This window comes from Gnatocerus cornutus, chromosome 1 (assembly GCF_029298725.1).
Source record: "Gnatocerus cornutus isolate USDA-ARS CGAHR chromosome 1, icGnaCorn1.1, whole genome shotgun sequence".
Classification (NCBI taxonomy): domain Eukaryota; kingdom Metazoa; phylum Arthropoda; class Insecta; order Coleoptera; family Tenebrionidae; genus Gnatocerus; species Gnatocerus cornutus.
The window spans coordinates 13,807,936-13,829,890 of record NC_142233.1 but is presented as its reverse complement, the minus strand read 5'-3'; the positions used below and the strand labels follow the sequence as shown (position 1 = coordinate 13,829,890).

At 30.1% G+C, this 21,955-nt stretch overlaps 1 protein-coding gene across 2 annotated transcripts in view; it reads right to left on the bottom strand.

Annotated features, from left to right (window-relative positions):
• side (motor axon guidance molcule sidestep) overlaps positions 1-21,955 on the bottom strand; it is a 193,716-nt gene that overhangs the window by 137,240 nt on the left and 34,521 nt on the right. For both annotated transcript variants that reach the window (XM_088042566.1, XM_088042557.1), the window contains exon 2: positions 16,210-16,342. In XM_088042566.1, the coding sequence (XP_087898692.1) occupies positions 16,210-16,342 (133 nt within the window). The remainder of the gene's footprint in view (positions 1-16,209; positions 16,343-21,955) is intronic.

Here is a 21,955-nt window from a genome sequence, read left to right as displayed (position 1 = left end):
ACGTTGCCGTTTCATTTTTAAGAAAAATTACAAAAATTTAAGAATTTTTTACGCCCAAATAAAGCAAATTCTTCAAGAAAGTGTTTTACATTATTATTATCCACAATCATCTACACCATAAATAACAATAAACACTGAATTTTTACCCTGCATTTAAAGAAAATGCAGTTCAAAGAGTGCACATTCAGATCAATGTATCTTTGTGGAAAAGTCAACGCTCTGAACTCGGAATTCGCGAATTTTGAGACACCCTGTATAAGCATTAAGATAGAAACAAAGTAAAATTAAATAACAAGAAGTAACAACAAAATAGAGACTCTTTTTGAAGACATAAATAAACATTAAAAGAATTAGATTTTTTTTGTAAAAACGAATTTTTTCTAATTGTAGAATTTTTTAATTCCGCCAAACAGAAATTGCAAGTGAATATATTTTGATCTTCGTCTAATCTCGCACATTGATCATGAGCCCATTTTTGGCACAGAGTGCATCTAATCCAATCCTCTTCTTTTGAAAAGTAAATATATTTTTTACAACAAGAAGTACATTCTGTAAAGGGGCACTTTTGGAATCAAAGAGAATCATTTTATCTCGAAGGATAATTTTACCCGGTCTCCCCTACTTAAAATTCTACTTTGTTTTGACATCTTAAAATGATTTATGAGCCATGAAGATTGACGAGCAAATAAGTTTTAAAAACATTTAACGCCTTTAACACGCTTATGGCAGTTGATTGTTCTTTGGAAATCTGAATCTTTAAAAAATTTTAGATTTCTTCAGGATTTCGTTAAATTTGAGTGACTTATTGCAAGATTCTTAGTGCAAAATTCTATTTAGAAAACTGTTTTGAGATTCTTCAAGGTTCATTAATATTCTTGGGATCTTTTGAATTTGTGGCATTTTTAGTAATTTCTTCATGCTTACAACTGTTTAATATTCTTTTGAATTCTTGTTTGCTACGTCTTGTTTTATTCTATTTTTTTTTTTATTTTTTCGATTTACATATTTTATGCTAAAGAAATGTTTTAATTTTCATGTTCTTTGAGTCTCTTTCAATTATAAAAAATTCTTCACTGTAATTTAGACTTTAATAGTAAAAACTGTAAAAACTGCAAATTTCACAGTTTTGAGATAAAAACTGTTTAAAAGTTACTAGTTGGTTTGCTTCCGAATAAATTTTTTTACTAATTTTGTTTCTTGTTTTAGAATTTTGGAATTTAGCACAGTTGATTACTAAGTCAAAAGTGGTAAAACCTGCAAAATTCACTGGTTTGAAATAAAAACTGTCAAAGCTACAAAATGTCAAAGAAAGAGGTAAACAATTTTGGTTTGTTTTGAAAATAAAAATTTCTAACAATTCAGTTTTTTGTTCTGAAATTTTAAAATTTTGCATGCTAGATAACTAAACCAAAAAAAGAAAAACCTGCAAATTTCATTGCTTTGAGACAAAAACTGCCAAAGTTACAGGATATAAAAAAAGGTGTACATTCTAGGTTTGTTTTAAAATAAAGGATTCTAAAAATTTTGTTTCTTGTTCTACAATTTTGGAATTTATTACAGGTGATGACTCAGTCAAATGTGTTAAAAACTGCAAATTTCAGTGTTTTAAAATAAGTTCTATCAAAGCTACAGAATGTAAAAAGATGTGAGAATCTTGCAATAAGATTCTTAGTGCAAAATTCTATTTACAAAACTGTTTTGGGATTCTTCCAGGTTTATTGATATTTTTTGGGACTTTTTTCATGCTTATAACTGTTTACTATTCTTTTGAATTCTTCTTTGTTACGTCCTTTTTATTCTATTTTTTTTATGTTTTCGATTTATGTTATGCTAAAAAAATGTTTTAATTTTTATGTTCTTTGAGTCTCTTTCAATTTTAGAAAATTCTTTACTGTAATTTAGACTTCAATAGTAAAAACAGTAAATACTGCAAATTTCACAGTTTTGAGATAAAAACTGTTTAAAAGTTACTAGTTGGTTTGTTTCCGAATAAAAATTTCTACAAATTTTGTTTCTTGTTTTAGAATTTAGCACAGTTGATCACTAAGTCAAAAGTGGTAAAACCTGCAAAATTCACTGGTTTGAAATAAAAACTGTTAAAGCTACAAAATGTCAAAGAAAGAGGTAAACAATTTTGGTTTGTTTTGAAAATAAAAATTTCTAAAAATTCAGTTTTTTGTTCTAAAATTTTAAAATTTTGCATGGCAGATAACTAAACCAAAAAAAGAAAAACCTGCAAAATTTCATTGCTTTGAGACAAAAACTGCCAAAGTTACAGGATATAATAGAAAGAGGTGTACATTCTAGGTTTGTTTTAAAATAAAAAATTCTAAAAATTTTGCTTCTTGTTTTAAAACTTTAGGATTTATCACTCAGTCAAAAGTGTTAAAAACTGCAAATTTCAGTGTTTCAAAATAAATTCTATGAAAGCTACAGAATGTAAAAGGATGTGAGAATCTTGCAATAAGATTCTTAGTGCAAAATTTTATTTAGAAAACTGTTTTGAGATTCTTCAAGGTTCATTGATATTTTTTGGGACCTTTTGAATTTGTGGCATTTTTAGTAATTTCTTCATGCTTTTAACTGTTTGATATTCTTTTAAATTCCCCTGTGTTACGTCCTGTTATATTAATTTTTTTTTTGATTTATTTTATCTAAAGAAATGTTTAATTTTCATGTTCTTCAAGTATCTCTCAATTTTAGAAGATTCTTTACTGTAATTTAGACTTCAAGGAATCGGCAGGTTTTCTGTAATTTTTCAGAGGATTCTTAAGCAAATCTTTAGATATAGTAAACATAGTAAAAACTGCAAATTTCACAATTTTGAGATAAGCACTGTTTGAAAGTTGGTTTGTTTCTGAATGAAAATTTCTAAAAATTTAGTTTTTTGTTCTAAAATTTTGGAATTTTGCATAGTAGATAACTAAACCGAAAAAAAAAACCTGCAAATTTCACTGCTTTGAAACAAAAACTGCCCAAGTTACAGAATATAATAGAAAGAGGTGTAAATTTCAAGTTTATTTTAAAATAAAAATTCTAAAAATTTTGTTTCTCGTTCTAAAATTTTGGGATTTATCACAGATGATGACTAAGTCAAAAATGTTAAAAACTCCAAATTTCAATGTTTCAATATAAATTCTGTCAAAGCTACAGAATATAAAAGGGTGTGAGTGAAAACATTCTTGGTTTGTTGCGAAACAAAAATTTTAAAAAATTTATTTCCTTGTTCTAAAATTTTGAAATTTTGAAAGCTAACTTAACCAAACAAGGTAAAACCTGCAAATTTCACTGCTTTGACATCAAAATGATCAAAGTTACATAATGTACAAGAAAATGGCGTACAAACTTGATTAGTTTCAAAATAAAAATTTCTAAAAATTTTGTTTCTCGTTCTAAAATTTTGGGATTTATCACAGATGATGACTAAGTCAAAAATGTTAAAAACTCCAAATTTCAATGTTTCAATATAAATTCAGTCAAAGCAACAGAATATAAAAGGGTGTGAGTGAAAACATTCTTGGTTTGTTGCGAAACAAAAATTTTAAAAAATTCATTTCCTTGTTCTAAAATTTTGAAATTTTGAAAGATAACTTAGCCAAACAAGGTAAAACCTGCAAATTTCACTGCTTTGACATCAAAATGATCAAAGTTACATAATCTACAAGAAAATGGCGTACAATCTTGATTAGTTTCAAAATAACAATTTCTAAAAATTTTGTTTCTTGTTCTAAAATTTTCAAATTTAGCACAGTTAATAATCAAATCGATAATAGTACAATCTGCAAATTGCTCTGTTTTAAGATAAGAGCTCTCGAAATAGTGGAAAATTTCTAAATATTTTGTTTTGGCTCCTAAATTTTAAAATCAACCACAATTGATAAAAAAATTAAATGATGATCCAATAAGTAGTTTAATTTTTTTTAGAGCTATATGCATGAAAATCGTGTTAATCGGATCACCCTGTATTGACATGTACTGCAGTGGCGTCAGCAATTTGCAAAACTGGCCCGGGACTTTGATTTATACATCCGGAGTCGCGTTAAATATTCCGGATCCTCCACGGCTCGCTTCCGAGGCAGAGATCGATTTTTCATTTTCCGAAATAAATTCTCAACACAATACCAATATTGATCATCGACAGATTTCATGTGCATGAAAATTGGGATAGGTATCACACATCCATACAAATTCAATCCGATTCTCTCGACGTGGAGACTGAAATCGTTGACATGTACAATAATTGCGATACATTTATCATGCAAATTTGCTATTTGTCGCAAGCACACGTCGATTGTCAAAAAACTCGAGACATCAAAATTCAAATGTAATGGATTATTTAACAGCACAATAAAACATTCCGGTTTATTGGCTGCTGTCAAGAGACTGCGTTCGGTAATTTGCTGAACTCGCAAAAGCCATCATTGTAGGCAGCACATCAAATATTGAGAGCCGTTTCATCACTTTTCGTATTGTTAAAAGAAGAAGAATTCGCCACATTGTAGCGGATAGTGGCTACGGCTGCGGCCAGCGGCTGAATATTAAAACAAAGAGGACGGAAAGTGCATAATAAAAGTGCACATAAAACGACTCACTAATAATAAAATCGACCAACTATCTACACCAGGCAAATTGGGAAGGAGAAAATTTCATTAAATTTTAATCCTCCGGGAAGTATCATACCTGACTTTACAACGGTACTCGAGAGGGTTGAGTCCGATATTGACTGCATACTTTAAGTCCATTGTGACGTAATTGAAAATGAGACCAGCTCCATCTGTTCCTATGATGGATTTGCACTTTTTCTTTACTTTTCATTTGCTATTTCCGCTTCATCTTCGTTCAGTATTTGCAATGAAGCGCAAGTCTTAAAATTAAAAATGAAATACAAAAAACCACTTGAAATTTAATACAAAGAAACGGATAAATAAAGAAGAGGAAGAAGAATAAAAAACTATGATAAATAGAAAAACAGAGAAAAACAAATAAAAAATATTTAAAAAAATCATCTATAAGAGACATAACGAAAGATCAATATTAGACTGTTTTCAGGTCAGCAAACACATAAAAACAAGGTAAAGAGGAAAAGAAATCCGAAGGGGCTAGTACCCTACAGCCCTCCAGCAATAAAATGAACGCCTGACAGTCAAATATAAAATTCAAGAAATATTCTACAAGACATAAAAGCACTAAAACAAGTATAAGGAATATAAACTAAATACTACAGAAACTCTTGGACATAAAACGGGAAATCCAAAGTAATGAAGTAATGAAAACTTGTGGCAGTTTTTATAAATATAAATATCATATTTCTAGCGTAAAAATTACGAAATTGATTTGATCTCAAAAATAAAAATCGTAAAATTTGTTTTTTTTTCTATAATTTTGTACTTTAGAACTAATAAACAAGTAAAGAATAGTGACTTACGTTTTATTTATCTAACGTTAAAAGTGCCAAAATTGTACATTTTCATAAAAATGTGGCAAAATTTTGCGTTGCCTCCATAATTAATAACAGTTTGGCAAATTTTTCTAATTTGCTCTATAATTTTGAACTTTATTCCAGTTTACCAGGAAGTCAAAATTAACAACTTTTCCTTACATACCTCTAGCGTGAACATTACAAAAATGACACGTCTAAAATCCAATTTTGACGATTTTTTAGTTTTACTTGGAATAAATTTTTGAAAAATTCGTATTTTTTGCTCTACAATTTTATATTTTAGCACAGTTGATAAACAAGTTGAGAATTGTAATTTTCCCAAATTTTAATGTTTTAGCGTTAAAAGTACCAATATTACACGTTTTAATAAAATCGGTGCAAAATTTTTTGTCGTCTGGAAAATAAAAATTTTAAATTTGGGTTTATTGCTCTATAATTTACTACTTTAACGCAGTTTATAAAAAAATTAAACAGATTTTTCAGTTTTCTTTAAAATCAAAATTCCTAAAATTTGTGATTTTTGGTCTATATTTTTGTAACCCACCGCAGTTGATAAACCAGTTAAAAGTAGTAATTTCCGCAAATTGAATAGTTTTAGCTTTAAAATTACATTTTAGTAAAATTTAGTGGCGTCTCTAAAATAAAAATTTGTAAAATTCTTCCTTTTGGCTGTATAATTTTGTACTTAAACCAGTTTATAACTTATAGGTAAGTCAACAAAAACAACATTTTTCAATTTCATTTAATTTTGAAAGTTTTTAAGTTTCTATTAGACAAAATTTTATAAGTCTGAGTCGTCTCATTAAAAATTTGTAAAATTTGCTTAATGTTCTCTATAATTTTGTACTTTCTTCTAGTTTATATAGAAGTCAAAAGTAATATAATAACCTTTCTAAATATCAAGTCTCCAGAATAACTCGAAAATGAAACATGGTCTAAAATCCAATTTTCAAAATTTTTGAGTTCTTAGAAGTTAAAAACTGAAATTTAAATAATTTTTATTGTTTAAGCGTTAAAATTACTAAAACTACATTAAAAGAGTTAAAAATGTATTTCCAAAAATTTTTTGATTTTTCTTAGTTGATAAACAGGTTTAAAGGAGTCTTAAAAGTAGCAATACTACAAATTTTAATAAAATCATTGTAAAATTTAATGTCGTCTCTAAAACAAAAATTTGTAAAATTCGTACTATTTACTCTATAATTTTATCAACAGAAGCAATTTTAAATTTGATAGTTCTAGAATAATATTTAGGCATTAAAATCGAATTTTGAGTTTTTGAGTTCTCCTTCGAGTTTAAATTTGTCTAATTTTTTGCTTTACGCACAGTAGATAAACAAGTAGAAAGACAAGTTATTATTCTAGCATTAAAGCTGCCAAAATAACACATTTTTATAAAAAAAAAGTGCGTCGTCTCATTAAAAATTTGTAAAATTTGTCTAATTTTCTCTAAATTTTTGTACTTTAGTCCAACTAATAAGTTAGTCAACCACAGCAAATATCATGTCTTTAGAGCAAAAATTACGAAAACGACAACCCATAAAACCAAATTTTGAAAGTTTTTGATTCCCCTAAAAAATATATTTCGAAAAATTTTAGTTTTTGCTTTATAACATTGAACTTGATAACTAAGCTAACAATGCAAATTCCTCCATTTTTTCCTCTAGCGTTAGAAATACAAAAATTACAGATTTGGTTCAAAAATGTTTTAGGTTTAAAGGTTTTAGCTACTTTTTAAAATAAAAATTTCAAAATTTTGCCTTTACGACTCTATAATTTTGCATTTGTGCACAGTTCATAAGAAATCTTCCTAAACTTCACATCTACACTGTTAAAATTTTCCCAAATCTTAATGTTTTAGCGTTAAAAGTACCAATATTACACTTTTTTATAAAATCGATGCAAAATTTTTTGTCATCTCTAAAATATAAATTTGAAATTTGTGTTTATTGCTCTATAATTTAGCACTTTAGCAAACTTTATAAGAAAATTAAACATGACATTATTTTGAAATTTGATTTAGCGTAAATATTACCAAAATGGCAGAGTTTAAATCTAATTTTGAAGATTTTTCAGTCTTCCTTAAAATCAAAATTCCTAAAAATTTTTGTTTTAGTCTATATTTTTGTAACTCAGCGTAGTTGATAAACCAGTTAAAAGTAGTAATTTCCACAAATTTAAGTGTTACTTTAAAATTACATTTTAGTAAAATTTATTGTCGTCTCTAAAATAAAAATTTGTAAAATTCATCCTTTTTGCTCTATAATTTTGTACTTTAAACCAGTTTATAGCTTATAGGTAAGTCAACAAACATTTTAAAATGTCATGATTCTAGAGAAAATAACGAAAACAACGGGTTTTAAAAACCCAATTTTGAAAGTCTTTGAGTTTTTCTTAGATAAAATTTTATAAACCTGAGTCGTCTCATTAAAAATTTGTAAAATTTGCTTAATTGTGTCTATAATTTTGTACTGTCTTCCAGTTTATACAGAAGTCAAAATTAATGTAATAACTATTGTAAAGATCAAGCTTTTAGCATAACCCCAAAATGACACAAAGTCTAAAATCCAATTTTCAAAATTTTTGAGTTTTTCTTAGAATAAAATTTCCTAAAATTTATGTTTTTTGCTCTATAATTTTGTACTTCAGCATAGTTGATAAACAAGATAAAAACTGAAATTTGGACAAATTTTATTGTTTAAGCGTTAAAATTACTAAAGTTACATTAAGAAAGTAAAAAATCTAATCCCGATGATTTTTAAATTTTTCTTAGAATCAAAATTTGTAAAATTCGTGTTTTTTGCTTTAGAGTTTTGTGCTTCAGCACAGTTGATAAACTGTCTAAAGTAGTAATTTCCCCTAATTTTATTGTTTTAGTCTTAAAAGTAGCAATACTACAAATTTTAATAAAATCATTGTAAAATTTAATGTCGTCTCCAAAAAAAGTTGTAAAATTCGAACGATTTACTCTATAATTTTGTCAACAAAAGCAATTTTAATTTTGATAGTTCTAGAATAATATTTAGGCATTAAAACCAAATTTTGAGTTTTTGAGTTCTCCTTGGAGTTTAAATTTGTCAAATTTTCTGCTTTAGCACAGTAGATAAACAAGCATTAAAGCTGGCAAAATAACCCATTTTTATAAAAAAAATGTGCGCCGTCTCATTAAAAATTTGTAAAATTTGTCTAATTTTCTCTAAAATTTTGTTCTTTAGTACAGTTAATAACTTGCAACTTTCCGGAATATCATGACTTTAGAGCAAAAATTACGAAAACGACAACCCATAAAACCAAATTTTGAAAGATTTTGGATTCCCCTAAAAAATAAATTTCGAAAAATTTTTGTTTTTGCTCTATAACATTGAACTTTAACAGTTGATAACGAAGCTAAAAATGCAAATTCTTAATTTTTTTTCCTCTAGCGTTAAAAATACAAAAATTACAGATTTGATTATAAAATGTTTTAGGTTTCAATGTTTTAGATACTTTTTAAAATAAAAATTCCAAAATTTTGCTTTTACGGTTCTACATATAATTTAGCATTTGTGCACAGTTCATAAGAAATCTTTCTAAATTTTAAAATGATGTATTTTTTTGTTCCATAATTTTGTACTTTGTGGACAAAAAAATAATTTCATATTTAAAATAAAGTTGCAGAATTTCACAACCTTTTCAACATTTTTATTTTGTACTTGTCGCAGTGTAGTCAATTTTTTCAGATTTTTAAAAGAATTGTGTTGTGCACAAAACTTTGTACACACCTCAAATCAAAAGTTTGACTACGCCATTATTCTGAGCGTATTTTCTATGTTCCTGTCTACTATTTATGAAAATGTTATAAAAGCTTTCTCTACCAGTTCACATTACTTAGAAGATGCAACAACAATGCTTAACTAAACTAGTAGGTAAACCACCGTCTTATAAATTTATGTAAATTGTTACAACTTAAGTAGTTAGAAGCTACACATTCCTGAACTTGCAACAAATACTACACGAGAAATAGTTGTCAAAGTCCTGGTTTCAATGACACTCCAGACAGGATAGTTCAGACGTGCTAGAATCGAGATATTTGTAAACAGAACTTAAATTCTCATAACAATAACAGTCTTCTTTTTACTACTAGCTTCAGAGCATCTTATTATGTCGTCTGATTTTGTACGGTGAAATTAAATTTCTCTCCGAAAAGTAGACAAAGATAGGCGTATTTTGGGTTGCCCATATTAAGCTGAATAAATTAATTTAATTAAAATTAATAAAATCTTTGTTTTTTTTGTTTAATGTGATTATTTTAAATAAAAATTAACGTTTAATGCATTTTAAACTAAATAAAACCGCAATCTCCGCATTTTTGTATGTACATAATTTTATTATTTATCCGAATTTGTTTGTACAAGCCAATCAATCATCAAAATAAAATAAAATATTTACACTTATTAAAACAAAAATCGCGGATTGAGTCATTTACACTGATGAAACGCTCCATCAATAGACATCCAATGTGTACTTTAAAATTAGTTTTTCCGTTGATTGCTTATCCAAAATTCATCAAAACTGATTAAAAAAACTCGAATAACGAATACCCCGTTGGAATATTAAACTCTAATTCTCTCGAAATGGACATCGAAAAAATCGCCCGCTTTAATTAATTAAAGTTGAAATTTATGATTATTACGCTCTTTAACGGTCGGCGATAATTGCATTTTTATATACCTCTTGCAAGTTGCGAGTAACCGGAATATAGCCCGAGGGAACGATTCTTCTCTGGATAGTTTTCTATCCAGTGCTAAACCTTAACCAACCTGCGTTATTGCTCTACTGATCCTGATACATTGTACAATCAAGCCGAGTAGTTTACGATGCCGTTCCATGGATAAACATGGGGATGTCATGTGTTTGAGCGATATTTCCCTAGATTTCATTCAAATCCTCTTAGGAGGGAAAATATTGGGAAATGCCTACGATACACTTAGGGCCGGTTTTTCAATTGCTGATTAATTAGCTGATCACGTAATTGACAATTTTTGATTAACCAAAAGTTAACTTTTGGATATCGAAAATGGCGTTTTCAATGATTTTTTAATTCTTAATTAGCCGATTTGAGAATCGTTAATTGAGATTAATCAAAAAGTGAAGTTGCATCAAACGTCAAACATTTGACATTGTCAAACAAAAGTTACTTCAACATTTTATTAAAAGTGAAACGGAAAAGTGTTCCTGTGCGATGGAAAAGCCTAGCAAACGATCCACCAACTTTACTGTGGAAGAGGAAACACTGCTAGTTGCATTAGTAAAGTCCATTTTTCTTAAAAACAATTGTCAAAGTGTTGTCATGATGGTAAAACGAGTCACTAGTTATTTTATGTGTATTAGGTTGGCAATGTAAAAAGTCAATTGTCAGTTGTACGTCAACCATTTTGTCGTAAACGCGCTTGCGCTACAAATTCTTCTTTTTTTCAAATTTAAAATTCAAGGTTAATATAAGTGGACGAAAACACGGTTCCGAAGAAAATCTTGGATCATCAATGGGAAAAAAACGGTTTATTTTACCAAATGTGTCCGATGCATCCGATTTAAAGAACAAACAACGAATCAGTTGATGGGCCAACTTCGTTGTGACAGCATCAGCACCATTCCAGCACACTGGCAGTACTTTCAAGTTAGAGCCACAAAGGGACGAGTTCATAAATCCTATAAAGGGTAGATCGCAATCTTCGTATGTCTTTCGGCAAAGGCTATGCATTTGGAAATCTTAAGTGACATGACTTCAGAAACATTTTTGGCAGCATACCGAAGATTTGTGTTCAAAAGAAGACAGTGTGCGCATATCTATAGTTATAATGGCACAACCTTCGTTGGAACAAACAGAATGTTAGAAGATGAAGTACGAAAGATGACACAAAGATCCAACGTTCAAGATGAAGATAAAGACGAACGGTTGCAACTCAACACCAGTTGCTCCTCATTTCGGGGGAATTTGGGAAGCTGATGGTATCAAATCTAAAAAGTACCATCTTAAGAGAATGGTTGGATATTCAACACCGATTTATGAAGAACTAAGCACTTTAACAACGCAAATAGAGGCCTGCATAAACTCGAATCCGTTGTACCCAATTGCTGTCTTAACTCCAGCACACATTCTGATTGGGGTTGATCACCCCACCAAGTCCAATATGTGAGTAAGAAGATTGGGATTTAGCGGAGTGATGGAAGTTGATGCCGAAAATAAAATGATACTTTTGAAAAATTTGGTCATCGGAATATTTGAATTTGCTGCAGCAGCTACAACTGGAAAACAGAACAAGAACACATGAACAATGAAGATTCGGTTATCGTAAAAGAAGACAACATAAATCCCAGCAAATGACCAACTGGTAGAGTCAAAGAAGCGTATCCAGATCTTGATAGAATTGTTCGGGTAGTGACCCAAGAAAAACCAGAAAAGATGACCCTCCCAAAAAAAGGTGAGGAGAAGCAACCAAGAAAAACAGCATCTGTTCCCGTGGTGGCAAATTTCTCGAGATCAGTGGTGGTAAATTTGAAAACATCTCAAACCGCATTCTCAACCACAAGAGCTCATAGACGCCACCGACAATTTGCAAGATCTTCAAGAATCGGAAACTCAAATTAAAGAAGAACTTGATGAAGCCAACTAGAGGAACATCAGCCAACAACAAACGGAGTAGTACTTAGTAATTATAGTTGTTGTAGGTCTTTGGGTGGTACAAACTGGCAAAATTGTCGGAAAGTTTCAAAAATACCGAAGAGGAACACTAACAACGAGGCAATAGAGCTGCAACCACTCCGCCTGGACCATCAAGCCTCTACCAAAGATGCCGCCCCCAAGATGTTTAACCATGAGTTAAACAGAAGATTTTTGGAAATCCATGAGGGCCAAGTAATTCGGAAAATGTCACAGCAGACCGGGTCACTTCGTCAGCGGTAACCAAACATACTGTTGTAACATAATTAGCATAATGTGAACAGATCTCAGTAGTCAAATCAATTATTAATTGTGTATATATTGTGAATAGTTTTGATAATAAATTTAGTATTGAACTTTTAACACCGAGTTCGTTAATCACTCATGTTTGATCATAACAGTGAAGTATTGCCCATGAGACGTGAGACTGCGTCTGTGATCGAACAATTGGATTTCTTGTCGTTTTGTACAAAATTTGTTTCAACTGCAGCTTTTCTGACATTTGAAAATTTCCGACCACTCGCCATAACCTCGAACTGATCTAGGGAGATTTTAATATACGGGTGTTCCGAAACAAGATGTTTTAGAGAGGTACAGTTTGGTCTTTGAAGGAATTTTGACATTGACAATTGTTTTTAAAAAAATGGACTTTAGATCAAAATAGAAATGTTATTGAGTGTAAAAAGTCTGGAAATGTTACATGGAAAGAAAAAGAACACGTATGGAAGAAAATTGAAAGAGAATTTAACTGCCGCAGTGGCAAAAGCTATTTTCGTAATGTGAAAGGGCTAAAAGAAAAATATGCTAACCTAAAGCGAACGACGAAAAAAAAACACGCCCATAACAAACAAAATTTTTTAAAAACAGGTGGTGGAAATTCTGAAGAAGTTACACTAACTGTAGTGGATAAGGGAATAAAAGAAATGTTGGGCGAACAGATTGAAGGTTTATGTAGTAATTACGACAGCGACTCAAATAACACCAATGGTAAATAATTTAAATTTGTTTATCTGCTATTTTAATTATCAAAATTACAATTTATTCCCCAAACACCAAATTTGACAAAAAATGCTGACGCGGGTTTCGATAGCAATGCTTTCATCATCAGAGCGATGATTAAACTAAAAACTAACAAATAATTCGTCCTTATATACTAAAAGCTTGTCGACGCGCACCCTTTGGCGCAGGTAGAAGGGAGTAGAGGGAGGAGGAGGGGTGGGGCCGTTGACTGAGTTCATTGTTACATTTTTGTTCCTATACAGGGTCCGGCAACACTTGTGTCCACCCCCAAAATCGTCTTTAATTTTAAAGATAAAATTTTCAAAATTTGCATACGCTCACAGTTGACAAAACTCTAGAAGCTGACGCAAAAATTTGTTTTTTATCACCAATAGTTTTGGCGTCGCGACGCCTTAAAAATGTAATTTTTATTTAATTGTAAGGGTTTGTGATATCAACCCCTAATTTAATTTTTTTTTAATATAAATGTGTTAAAAATATCTCAGTTGTTATTTTAGATTCAATGCAAATTGTCTTCAAAATTTGAGAAAAAAATGCTGTTTTATCAATTTTCAATTTCATTACGTCAAAGTTGGGAACAACGTTTACACCCATCTGTCAACATCTTGTGTCACAAATGACATCTGTCCTTTGGCCCGCTTTAGATTGTAACAAAAGTCTTAATTAGTGAAATTGTCGTTTTGTCGATGTTAATTAACGATTTCTGGTGTCCATAAAGTGCAATATGCCCGTGTTAATCAAAATTAACCTTTGTAAAAGTGAATAAAGTGACTTGTGAAATTTTGGTGTAAACGTAGTTTGCCACTGCGCTGTCATAATTTTAAAAACTAACTTGATAAAACAGCGTTTTTTTCGCAAATTTTGAAGACAATTTGCATTAGATTTAAAATAAAAACTTAGATATTATTTTACTGTTATGTTGAAAAAAATTGAATTCGCGAATATTTCCGCAAAAACTCAAAAGTCGCTAAAAATTATACTTCTTAGGCGTCGCGACGCCAACCAAACCGTGATAAAAGACAAATTTTTGCGTCAGCTTCTAGACTTTTGTCAACTATGCGCGCGTGCAAATTTTCAAAATTGTAACTTTAAAATTAAAGACTATTTTGGGGGTGGACACAAGTGTTGCCGGACCCTGTATATTTCTAGACTTTCATAAATGTCTAGAAATTTACAATTATTTACATTTTTAATTAAACAAAGACAACTTTCATCAATGTGGTGGTCATTGTCAAAAACATGTTGGGCAACGCTTGATTTTTTACTGAATTTTTTTAAAAATATTTTTGGTAAAAGTAGAACATATTACACATTTCTGAATCAAGAAAATTAATATCTTCCAAATTATGGAAAAAAAATATGGGTTCCAGTTTAAAATAAGAAAGTTGAGTATCGCCCAAAAGATACTAAAACATTTAGAGAAATTTTAAAATCATCAGTTTATAGTAAATTAAAAACCATTTAATTTGTTTTTTAAATTTTTGAAATCGGTTCATAAATAAAAATTCTACAACGCCTGCCGTTTTAAAAAAAATCACCCTGTAGAAGAAAAATTAAATTTTGTGAAGTTGCAGCGAGAAAAATTCTTAGAAGAACACGAACTTAGGATAAAAATTTTAGAACAAAATTTGCTAATAAATGAAAAGAAAGTTCAGAATCTCTGCAGTTAGTTAAGTTTTCTTTTTATTTGTTTATTAGCAGATTTTGTTGTAAAAAAAACTTCATAATATTTAGTAAATTTCTTTGAATTTGGTTTAAATAAATGTTACAATCTTTCAAAATAACTATGTATCAAGTTATATCTTGTACTATTGTTAATTCCTCCTCTTATCTCTTCAGCATTTTGAACGCCTACATTATTAACTTTTATTAACAGCAGCTTCTTGTTCTTCATTGACCACGGGTTCTGGTTCACCCTCATCACAAGCAATGTTATGCAAAACCGCAATTGCAACTATTACGGCTTGTATCCAATTTTAATCTTAAACCTAAGGCAAGTGACGGAAATCTTCTTTTCCAAACTCCATATGAACGTTCCACCACATTCCTTGTGCGTATTAAAGGTTCATTAAACAAATTTTCCGCTTGATTTTGAACTTGGACCAAAGGAGTGATTAAATAGCGCGTTATGGGATAGCCACTGTCCCCTACCAGAAGACTGTCTGCAAAATTTCCCATTTCAAATTTTTCACATAGTGAAGAATTTCTAAAAATGCGCTGAACCCGGCCATCGAACGACAATATCTTGAATTTTTAAATTCGCATTAGAAACTGTACATTCAAAGAAAAAAATTGTTTTCTGTTTCTGTAAATTTCTGCATTGTCACCTCCTGGGGACTGTATTTTAACATGGCTACAGTCTTTTGCCCCAATACATCTTGGAAATTTTGCTATATTGTAAAATTCTTGTTTACACTCTGTTAACTCTTCTACGTTTTGGGGCATTTTAATATAATTTTCTCTCAGACCTGCTAAAACCATGCTTAGACGTCGAATTGTTTTGCAGGCAGTAGATTTGTGCACCCCACAAAAATCTCCAGCCACACTTAAAAAGGAGCCAGTAGCATAAAATCGCAGAGTTAACAGCAACTGATTTTCGGGCGATAAACAGTCATTTCTAGACCCAAAAACTACTATAAAGATTATTCATTTTCACAATACTGACAAAATTTACCTTCTAGTGGGAAAAGAAATTGCTTCTTCTATGTCTTCTAATAAGTTATGTACCGTCCGTGGCCACAACCGAAATCGGACAAAAAAATCTTTTTGGTCCCACTCTGTATCTTACAGTTTTCGGTCGAACCTCTTCGTCTCTGCTGTATGCGTTTATGTCGCAATCCCACATAATGAAGATTCAGATTGATGTTTTCAATATTTTGTTTGACATTAGAAAATTGGAAATTAATTACTAGATATTTCAATGATTAAGTAAACTGCACGTTAACATAAACTTTTTGATTAATTGACACTTGAAAAACTGACAAATTTCGTTAATTACAAATTATAGGCTAACTAACAATTAATCAGCGATTGAAAAACCGGCCCTTACCTATATAATGGCATTCCGTCCGAGTTTTTGAACCAAAATACCATCTTGACGTTATCGCTGGGGATTGGGGGAGTTATGTCGCATGGTAAATCCACATCTTTGCCCAGTACGGCCCATATCACTTTTGCGGGCACTGAAATAAACAGCCGTTTTAGCACTTTCATAAAAGATCGGAATTGAGGAATTGAGAAAAGTTGGTACTCTTTAACTAGGATGGGAGGAAATAGAAAAGTTTGATTATTCGTATTTACGATGCTGCGGAATTTATTATGGCTTTGTGGTAGTAAAAATCCAGTGATGCTCTTAAACCACTAACAAACTTATTTTATATGATTAAATTAAAGTTGCATGAAAATAAAAAATAAAATGTCTGGAAGAACGCGCTGATCATATTCAAGCCACTTTTTCTCAAAACTTTATGCTTGTACAGGCTGGTCCACGATAAGATTGTGCGACAGTTTTAAAATTTTGAGAAGTGAATAAGACGAATTGAATAGAAATACTCGTATTGGCGTGACACTTCCGGTTAGACAGGAAGTAGTAGTCAATTTGCTTATTTTAAATAAAACACCTCGTATATTATTGGGTTTTTAAGTTTTACATCTAAATTAAGAGTCGCCTTGTAGATAATGTGCTATACCTAAATTGTACCATTTCAGGTAAGTAAATTAATTTAAAAAAAAAGTAAAAAAATGCACAATAAAGAAAAATTATTTATAATTTTTGTAAACATATGAGCAAAAAAGTGAAATTTTGTTGTCAAGATAAGTAAACTATAATCTATACAAAACCATTATTTTCTTTAGAAAATTATATACAGGGTGTGATCTGTAAGCAGTTAATTATCGACTACTTCCATAGAACATTAGAAAAGTTCTGGAAATTGCCAGAGACTTTTGGAAGTCCTGATAACTTGCAAGAGATCCCTCAAAACCATACAAAATCCTGGAATGCCAAAAAATCTATGGAATTTTTAAACAAATTCTACCAAATTCCAAAGATAACAGTCTGAAGAAACCTAGAAACTTCTATAAAATTCTGAAAAAGTCTTAGTAGAAGAACCTTAGATTGTTCCAGAAAATGTTAACAAATCGCATTAGTTAATCTTAGAGACTGGAAAATTCTATTGAATCATAAGAATCTTAGAAAACTCTGACAAACGTCTTCGTCTTCGATCATTTCTTTACAGGAATTTTACAAAAAACGCTTATTTTTGCATTTTTACATAAGTCACATGTTTTTTATGGTGGCAGCACTGGTGATAGAAATCGGGCATTTCTCTTCAATTTTTGTGCAAAGCATCAATTAAGATTAAGTTACGTAAAAGAAAACGATTTTGCCTTCAGATACACCTCACTCGCTGTTCTTGCTTTTATTGCAAAACTACTGAAGAAAAACCTTTTGGACGGTGCTTAATGCTTTTCAAAAAAAATCGATTGTTAAATTTTGGATATCTAATCTAATTTAAATCGGTCCTATTTTAGTTATTTTTTAATGTACGACAAAAATCAAAAGAGTTTTGGATTCTGCGTGAAATTCTGCGTGAAATGGGTACTAATAACTTAAATTCGCTTTACAAATAAGCTGAATTTCGACTGGGCTAGATTTGTCGAAATTTTTTTTGGAGTAATATTCAAAGAACTTTTTTAAAGAGAAAACGACGGTTTATGATTTTGAGTCAAGTATCGATGAAAAGAGCAGCTCGAGGTTTATCATTTGGCCAAGTTTCAAATACAAAATAATCAATGTTTGTCATCGTTCCAGTCATTTTTTTTTCAAAAAAGTTTAAGAATGATCAAGAAATTGCAAGAAAACAGCAGAAATCTGCACGAAATCATCAAAATTCTTATAGAAATCCGCTTATTTCGATGCTAAACGACGATTTCTCGCTGATTCTCGCCGTTTTTTGGCTTGGATTTGCAAAGAAGAGCTCGAAATCTACAAACCCACCAATTTTTATCAAGATTCAACGGCTGAATTGCAAGAAAACAGCAGAAATCTGCACGAAATCATCAAAATTCTTAAAGAAATCCGCTTATTTTGATGCTAAACGACGATTTCTTGTTAAGAAAAATTATACATCAAATTTGAGAGCGAATTCTTACCAACAAAATAGCGAAAAAAACAATGCAAAAGCGGCATCTATTATTCTGTTCTTGTTTTGGAGATTTTGAACATTGAAAGCTCCGAAAATAAAAACCAACTGTCGGATATTTTATTAGATCATAACTCAGTCATTATTTGTTATTAATAAATCTTTTATATTCTAAAAATGAAAAAACTAAATGATAGCAAAAAAAAATGCAAGCAAAACAACGGCAAAAACCGCATTTCCCTATCTTTTGTAGTTTGCAAGATCGACCATAAATAAATTATCTTTTGACGTAAAAAAATATTAAGCACGGATTTGAATTTGGCGTAAATAACTTAAATTTACTTCCAAAATGAACTAAATTTTAATCGAAATAGCATTTTAGGAGTCTTTTTGAAAGTCATTTTTAATAAACATTTTTTATGCGAAAAAGACGTTTAAGGCCTTTAAATTGTATATCAATCGAAAGAGTAGATTAAAGTCTATTATTAAACCAAATTTCAGATTGATAAAACGAATAGTTTATGAAAAGTGGTAAAAAATCTAAAAAAAAAATTTTCATCGTTTGTCAAAAATATTATTTTTAAAATATTACCATAGAATGTTGGACGTCTGAGAGAGGATTCTAAGCAACAAAAACACGATAAAAATGGTGATAAAAACCGCATTTTTGTGTCTATCGTTGTTTTAGAGATATCGAGCATTAAAAAATTCTAAAATTAAAACCTAGTACCCAAAAATTTAATCGGTTATAATAACTCAGTTAATTGTTTCGTACTTGGATAAAAACGGGTTTAAAATTTGCGTGAAATTTCGCGTTAAATGAATATCTATAACTTCTCAAATCTCCAAAATAAATGACAGATCAAGCAAAGTAAGTTTTATCGGCTTAAGTTGTTAAGTTGCTAAGTCCATTTTTGCATCAAATGCGATAGAGATTTATCAACCTTCGTCAAAAAAATTCGGACTTAGCAACTTAACGACTTAAGCCGGCGATTTACATTGTTTTAATCGAAAATTTCTTTTTAAAAACATCAAATTTTAAAATCCCAAAAAAAAAGCGGTGGTAAAAACCGCATCTTTCAATCTGATTTTCAAGAAACTTTTTTGGTGCAAAAACGTTTAATGTTTTCGAATTTGGGATATCTGAGAGCAAATTCTAAGCAACAGAAGCGCGAGAAAAACCTAGACAGAAACCACCTTTTTCCATCTGTCCCAGTTGTAGAGATATTGAGCATTCAAGATTTCTATTAAAATTAACTATCCGAAACTTTAATCGGCCATAACTTAGATAGTTGTAGGTCGTACGTGAATTTTGAGCATGGATTTGGAATCTGCATGAAATTCTACGTTAACTGAGTTATACTACTTAAATTTACTCAAAAAAAAGATATCGTCCGAAATAGATTTACATTATGTAAGTCTAAAAAATTTTTTTTCAAGAAATCTAATTATAGAATTTTGCAAAGCGTAAAAGTGGCTTCTCAACAAACAAAATGTGGGAAAAACAATGACGTAAACCGCATCTTTCTATCTGTCGTAGTTTCCGAGATATAAGGGTTCTGATATTTCCAAACCATTAAAATTTTGGCTCTCTGACAACAATCCAAAATTTTAATCGATTATAACTCCGTTATTTGTTGACGTAAAGGAATTTTAGACACAAATTTAAGTTCATTTTAAAATTCTGCGTAAAATGAGTCCCAATAACAAAATTTGATTCACAAATAAACTAGATATTGAGTGAAATATAAAGAAAGTTTTTAGCACGTTAATTTAAAGTGATTTTCAAGAAACTCTGTAAAGAAGAAAACGACGTTTAATATTTTTGAGTTTTATATCAATCGAAAGATAGCTCAAAATCTATCAAATGGTCGAATCTCAGATTGATAGGACAAGTAGTTTACAAGAGGCGATCAATAAACGAAAAATTTTTTTCATCGTTTGGGTAGGTCTACAGTATGTCCCCGGATTGAGTTCACAAGAGGAAAAAAAAACGTTATTTTTCATTTTACAAAAAAATGACAAAGGAATAATATTTTTTGCTTAATTTAAAATAAATAAATCTTTAATTATAACTTTAATATTATGAAGCTGTGTTCTTAAAATCAAAAAAACAAAAATAACAAAGAACTTTTTTATTTTTAATTTTGCAAAAAATGTCAAAGGAATGAAATTTGTTCCTTAACTCAAACCAATTTCCACTATTTGATTGACCCGTTACCTGTTTTAGCACATAGTTTAATTCTAACTCATAATTCTTTAAGACTGTTTCGGATTTTCTCAATTATTGTTAAGGATGCAATTGCAATTGCATTTTTTTCCAATTTTTTAATTCTTACACATTATTGGGTAAATTTTTCTTTAATCTTTAACGCACTATTTGATATTGTGACTCCACAGCCTGATATTATTTAAATACGATTACAAAATTTAATAAATAAAAATAATGAAAAAATTAATTTCAAGAGTTCAAACTAATAACACTAGGCGACATGATTTTTCTAACATTAATAAACCCTGGCGGTATAATTCATTTATTGCATTCTAATTACGAATATGAATACAAAATATTTCCAACACGTCACATTTTAAAAATTTGATTTTTTTTTGTAAATTTTCAAATAGTAATTTATTTTGCTTTATTTTCATTTTTAAAATTTTTATTTCAATAATTATTTTTTTGCGTAGTAAACCGTGATCAATTATTGTAATGTCAAAGCAATTGTCGATTCCATTCTCTAAAATCGGCGACGCAAAAGTTCGAGAAGGAATTTTTGTTGGGCCGCAAATCAGGAAACTGATTAAAGATGAAATTTTCGACCAAAAACTTAACCAACAACAGCAAGCTGCCTGGAATTCATTAAAAAGCGTTATAGCGCGATTTCTTGGGAATAACAAGCACCCAGAGTACAGAACATTAATTGAAACTTTATTGGAGAATTATAGAAAATTGGGAAGCCGTATGTCACTAAAAGTTTACTTTCTCCATTCCCACCTGGATTTTTCCCAGAAAACCACGAAGCTGTTAGTGATGAACAAAGAGAGCGTTTCCACCAAGACATTGGTGCTATGAAGAGGCACTATCAAGGCAGATAGGATCCTGCAATGCTTGGAGATTTTTGTTGGAGCCTCTAGAGACAAGATAATAGTCCTCATAAGAGAAAAAAAAATAGTCTCTACATTAATTTTTCTATGTTCAAATTTTTTGTTTCTTGTTTTTTATGTTGAATAATTGTTGTAATTAGAAAAAAATAACTTTTTTTTAAATTTTTAACTGATTTTCTACCATTACAGTAAATTACTTTATTTATACATATCCAATTTTGTTAAGTTCTATAACAAAAAAACTGTACGTCATGAAAAAATTTGGTTGTCATATCTGATCTCTATTAACATTATTTGACTGCGCATAGCTTATTCAGTTAATGTTAGAGACCAAAAATTTCAAAATGTCGGCTAGTGTAATTTTGAAATTTTAATTGCAGATTTATCTGTTTTGAAATAAGCAAAAAATGTTATTCCTTTGTCATTTTTTTGTAAAATGAAAAATAAACTTTTTTTCCCTCTTGTGAACTCAATCCGGGGACTATATTTAAAAAAAATGAAATTCTAAGCATCAAAAGCGGGAGAAAAACGAAAGGAACACCGCAT